Genomic DNA, 5,760 nt, shown 5'->3' with positions numbered 1-5,760 from the left:
GTATCAACTTAACTAAGAAAAAGTAATAACATGATAGAAACAAACCTAATGAAGCCTGAAATTGAGTGACTTGACATAACAGTGATACCTAAAAAATCACACATTACTTTCATTCATTCATAATGGTACGAGTAAAAGGCAAAAATGAACTTTCAAGCTTAACTATCAAACATAAACTAGATGTAGTGTTCTATGGAATCTTGGGTAAATACATAACGACAAAAGAAAAGCGTGGAGAAGGTGTGCATAGGAAACATTTTGTACATGTACTCCCTCCGTCCAGAAAACATACAATTCTAGCACAGTGTCATAGTTTAGTTTCTCAAGTTTAATTAATTATAGATTAAAAATTATCAATATTTATGATATCAAATAAATACCATTAGATTAATTATGTAATGTATTTTCTTAATAAATTAATTTGGAGTTATAAATGTGAATAATATTCGCTAGAAATTTGGTTAAACATAAACTACTTTTGCCGGCACGTAACCCATAGTTGCATGTTTTCTTGGGCAGAGGGAGTAGATTATACCATAAGAACATAGTTCTCCAGCTGGAAGCCAATCTTGCAGAAAGAAACAGACAAAACACTCCATACGGCACCAATGGGATCATAAACTCGAGACTTTTCTGACAGTATTGGCAGCATCAACAAAATGTTGTAGCAAAGCGTGACAAACTTTAAAGCACATCTGCTGAAATATACTATTCATTACGAGGTACAATAGTGTCAGACTCTCAGTAATAAAAGCTACATTACAAACAGCGCTGCTCTGTGAAAGGCCTTCAAGATGGAATGATCATGTCATTTGAGCTCACAGGTGATTTTGCACAAAGACATCCTTGGATCTTCAATCAATCTTGACTGATGAGAAAAGGTAGTGGACAAAAGAGAACGATGTCAGGAACCCAACAGTACCAGTAGCTAGCATAATGGCAAGAGAGACAATGAAAGAGTATCCAATGTAGAGCATAGCAGAAACCAGCCCACTCAAGCTTCTGAGATCAAACACCAAGTAGTTGATGGAGTAAAGGAACACATAAAGGGCCACAGTTCCAGAGGCAAAGAAAGCTTTCCACCACCACCTCCAGTCCTCAGCACAGAGATGCATGTAGGTAAGAACAACTGATACCTCAGCACACACCACAATCAGCAAAAGGAGTACGACAAGGAGGAAGCCGAACACATAATAGAACCTTCCTAGCCAAATACTAGAAAGAATGAAGAAGAGCTCGATGAAGAGTGTTCCAAAGGGTAGAGTTCCGGCCCCAAGTATGAAGAGCAACGAGTACTTCTTTGTAGGGATCTCTCTTGGTATCTGATTGGTTCGAACAGGGAATTCTATTGGCTCAGCCCTTGTGCCAAAGAAACCACCTAAAAGGGTAAGTGGCACAGAGACACAAAACCACAAGGACAAAAGGCCGAAGAAAAGTGAGATTGGAAGGGCTCCAGTACTATTTCTTGTCCACAGCATGAAGTTTAACACAGTGAGGACAATGAAGACAATGCCAGGGAAGAAACAAGCAGTTGACCAGGAGACAGACCTCCATCCCTTGGATGTTCCTTTTAAAGTCCTCCAGAGCCTGACAGCAGCATACCCAGCCACAATTCCAAGTAACATATAAAGGACTATCATCCCTGTCAACAGCATTCCTCTCGATGCAGGAGACATGAAGCCAAATGCGGCAAAGAAAATGGTAACAATTGCCATACCCAAAATCTGAACCCCATCGCCGATCATGACACAGAGCAGCTTTGATGAGGTTGGTTCTCTGAAGACATCTCCAACAACAAGTTTCCAACCAGAGAGCTCCTCATTCATCTGAGCTTGGGCCTCCTTATCCAACTCTTCATACCTAGTCAGGTCCCTCCTCACAGTCCGCAAGAATATGACAAATACAATGCCAGCCAAAAATAGAATTACCATCAAAGAGTTCATAATCGAAAACCAGTGAATCTTCGAACCCTCCATCTTCAGGTATGCATCCCACCGTGATGGCCACCTGATATCACTGTTCACAAATTCAACCTCATACGTAAAGGTAATCTTCTCTTTCTCCCTAAACAATTGAGATTTTTCCAACTCCACAGGGCAGTTCACAGGATCGACTTTATCATACATATTAAACTTCGACATGGCTTCAGGATCACGCTTCACACTGCATGGGACAACTTCAAATCCCACAATCTCATATCCAGAATTGGCATCGCTGTCAGCCTCTGAGATAAATTCCGTTCCTTCTCCAGTCCCAAGTACCTTTACTTTGCCTCCTTCATACTTGTGGACCAAGACCTTAAATTTCAGGTGATTGATGATGTAGACATCAGAAGTACCTTCTGGAATATAACCAACTGGATAGCCTGTCCACTGGATGGTCATTCCATTCTGCTCTGTGAACCTCCTCACAGGAAGATTGTCAAGAATCATGTTCACCTGGTATAGATCACGGCTTCGCTGCTTGAGAAGCTTCACATCAGCCTCATCAAGTGGGTTTGTGGTACACAGATACAGAGATTCGTTGACATTTACATGGAAACGGTATGGAGAATTATCTATTTGATCACCCATCAGAAGCTCGCCTAAGTTTTCAGCACTCTTCTTAACCCCATCTATAGGATGACAGTATGGAAGGCTGTAGTAACTGAAGGGCAGTTCTGTCTCAATGGAAGTGAGCGAGTTCACCTTCGCCCCTATCACCTCGCCTTTCTGATATGTGTGCATGTAGCTACCTGGCAAGTAGAATGACTCGCAAGGTGTTGCGAACGCTAAAAACGCCACTAACAAAGCAGAGAATACCCAGCCTTCCACCATGACGAACAGTTAGGACAAACTTTGCCTATAGCCTGAAAGAAAACAACAATACCATCCACATTCAGTATCTCCAAATAGACACGTGTGCATAGAAAATGTATAACACCAAGGCCTTTTATAGGAAACATAGCACCAAGGTTAAACAGAAGAACAGAGAAAGTGTGGCAGGTATTTGCAAACAAAGATATATTTTATACTAAAAAACTGCAGTAAACTACAGCCTTACGGGGCTAAATAACAATCCTCAGCCAAGTTTAAAAGATTCATATTCACGATTTAGAGGGCACGATATCATGAACATATCTACTACTCCCTCCATTCCAAATTATAAGATCTTTTGGCTTTTCTAGATACATAGCTTTTGCTATGCACTTAAATATACACTATGTCGAGATGCATAGTAAAAGCAATGGATCTAAAAAAGCCAAAACGTCTTATAATTTGGAATGGAGGGAGTACATAGAATTTATAAATATGTTAGCTAGCAGACAAAAACAGCAAATTGCACAAGATGTTTGCACGCCAAAACTATCCAGAGTCACGATCGTAAGTAGGTTGCAGGGTAAGACCTAACGGCATGGCGATCAGTAACACCCAGGGCTCATTGGCAACAATTCAAAAAAAAAAAGTGTGTACTAAAGGATTGGGGGTCGTGTGAATCCACTCCCAGTCTCCCACCACCCAACGCACATTCATGCTGGGGGCTCGATCACTTGATTAGTTTATCTCGTTTGGCAATTGCTTGGAGGGTCAGATTGAAACAATTAGCCCAATACAAGAACAAATGTATTCATGCACGCACTGGGTAATTGCTACAATCACAATATAAATTGTATTGTACGTTAGTACGTAGCAGAGTAAATCAAAAACATGGTTGTAATGACAGACTACGACTAGCAAACATATTTACAACATCATCCACGGAGCCTGCACATGAGGGAGGGAGGGGGGAGGGAAGGAGATTAATAGCCAATAATTCTTCAGCTATTAATCTGAAAAAGGAAGATCGAGATTTTATGACTGTAAACATATTGGCAAACCCAAAAACAAACTTTGAGAACCCTTATCTGAAAAATAAATGAGAACCATGCACTAGGATTAATGGAAAACAAGGCATCCTTTACACATGATGCCTACTGTGATCATATAAAACTAATCGTCGTTTTACTGAACTCCCTGAAACAATACAACCTGATTGTTCAGGTCCTATTAACCAAACATACAAGTGAAATTGCAAATAAGTCCTCAACGGCTCAACTTGGCTTCAAATTGTGCCTATACAGTTGAACTGAGGGTTTTTCCCCAGTTTCTTTTGTAGAAAACAAAAAACGTATGTGAAAATTCATTTAACATTGATAGAGATCTATGTTTATATTAAATATTTAAATTGTTGATCATATAAGTAATTAGACTGCACGGCAAATGCTCAGTTGTCACTCTTCCATCGATATTGTTCTGTAACATCCTAAAAACTAAATGCATTCATCAAAATAGCATCATCGACCAGATGTGTCCTGATCACTACTCGTTTTTTATCAATGGATTTTTACTGCTACTGTTACTACCAAACACTCAGAGCAGGTGGATGCTACCAGGGGAGAGCCAGATGGGAGGGTAATCATATCGTGCCAACAAAGGGTTTTGGAAGGAAATATCAAAGATATATACTAGGATTGTCAACTTCAAGTGTTTACTTATCATTCTGGTTTAAATTAGTGAGTGGAAAATGGTCTCATTTCTAACTTGGTATTGAATTCTTAGTTGCTGATTGCCCATGTTAGAAGTTGTACACACAGAAATTCTATCATGCATCATCAAGATCTAATTTCAGGAGCAATTTATATCGTTCTTTCCTCGAAGGAACACTAACATGGTAAATTTATACTTAGTAGACATACATCAGTCATTTGTATCATGACGAATTCAGATTCAGTAATCTGCTTCAGTGCCAGAGAGGATTCAGGATTTCATGTTTAGATTTGTATCAGGAGCATCTTCTTCTTCTTCTTTTCCTACTCTAGTTTACATTTTGTTCTGTGCCTAATTGGATGAACTGTCGCAGCTTAACAGTAGACTGAAGTAGGCTTGTATAGAAAGCTAATCTTTCAACAACGGATTTGTTCATGGTATCAATAAATTTATGGACTAATGAACGAAACTATGAATCGAGGTACAGTTAGGGGCGGACCCAGTAAAGGACATGGGTGTACACATGTACACCCGGTTAGTAGGCATAGTACATGCATGTACACTTGTAATTAGATCAGATCAGATCCGAATACAGATAGTAAGTTAGGGTTTGGGTGCTCAGTTTCGCACAGCAGGAAGGGAAGACTAAGGGGTGGGCGTACCTGGTGGTGCTCGTCGCCGGCGAAGGGGAGAGGGAGCGCCGCCGCCGGGAGCCGCGCCGCCCGGTCCTGCCGCTGTAACCCTAGTGCGCTCGGGAAAAGCTCCGACGCGTTTCTCCTACTATGGAGCGCCGGTTCGAGCGAGCAGGAGAAAAGCTTTGAGGGGGCATCGCTGTCTTCTCTAGCTCCCTTTCTTTTTTCCCCCCTTCTTGTCGTTTAATCCCAACCAGTCCAACGGTGATAGAGAACAGGGGTAAAGAGCGGCTTCATTTGTCAACGAGGAGGATAAAATTATAAAGTTTAAAAAATAAAAGATAAAATTATTGTTGAAGGGTAGAAACACCAAATTTCTAAAAAAAAAACTGACATGACTACTCAGTTAATGAAGAAAGAAAGTAAATTTTAGAGGAATATTTTTCAGCTACAAAACCAAGTCGACTTGGTATGCACAACTTTGATTTTGAGCATCAAACTCGAAAAACATAAATCACTAGTCACCTAATTATTAAAATAAGTCATGTTGGGCATCTACTTGTTTTCATAGTGCTTTCGGATGCGCTTGTCTTTCTCCAGACACTAAGCATCCCGAAAGTTAG

At 40.3% G+C, this 5,760-nt stretch overlaps 1 protein-coding gene across 1 annotated transcript; it reads right to left on the bottom strand.

Annotated features, from left to right (window-relative positions):
- Positions 1-611: 611 nt before the first annotated feature.
- On the bottom strand, positions 612-5,355 carry LOC136478000 (transmembrane 9 superfamily member 12-like). The gene is made up of 2 exons (XM_066476318.1): positions 5,168-5,355; positions 612-2,848 (listed from the first exon to the last, which is right to left on the bottom strand). The coding sequence occupies exon 2, from the start codon at positions 2,814-2,816 to the stop codon at positions 855-857; it is 1,962 nt and encodes a 653-aa protein (XP_066332415.1). The 5' UTR covers positions 2,817-2,848; positions 5,168-5,355; the 3' UTR covers positions 612-854.
- Between the last annotated feature and the right edge of the window lie 405 nt (positions 5,356-5,760).

The sequence above is a fragment of the Miscanthus floridulus genome, chromosome 8, assembly GCF_019320115.1.
Source record: "Miscanthus floridulus cultivar M001 chromosome 8, ASM1932011v1, whole genome shotgun sequence".
NCBI classification, from domain to species: Eukaryota; Viridiplantae; Streptophyta; class Magnoliopsida; order Poales; family Poaceae; genus Miscanthus; species Miscanthus floridulus.
Note: the sequence above shows the minus strand (reverse complement) of the source record. Positions and strands in the feature narration are given on the sequence as shown.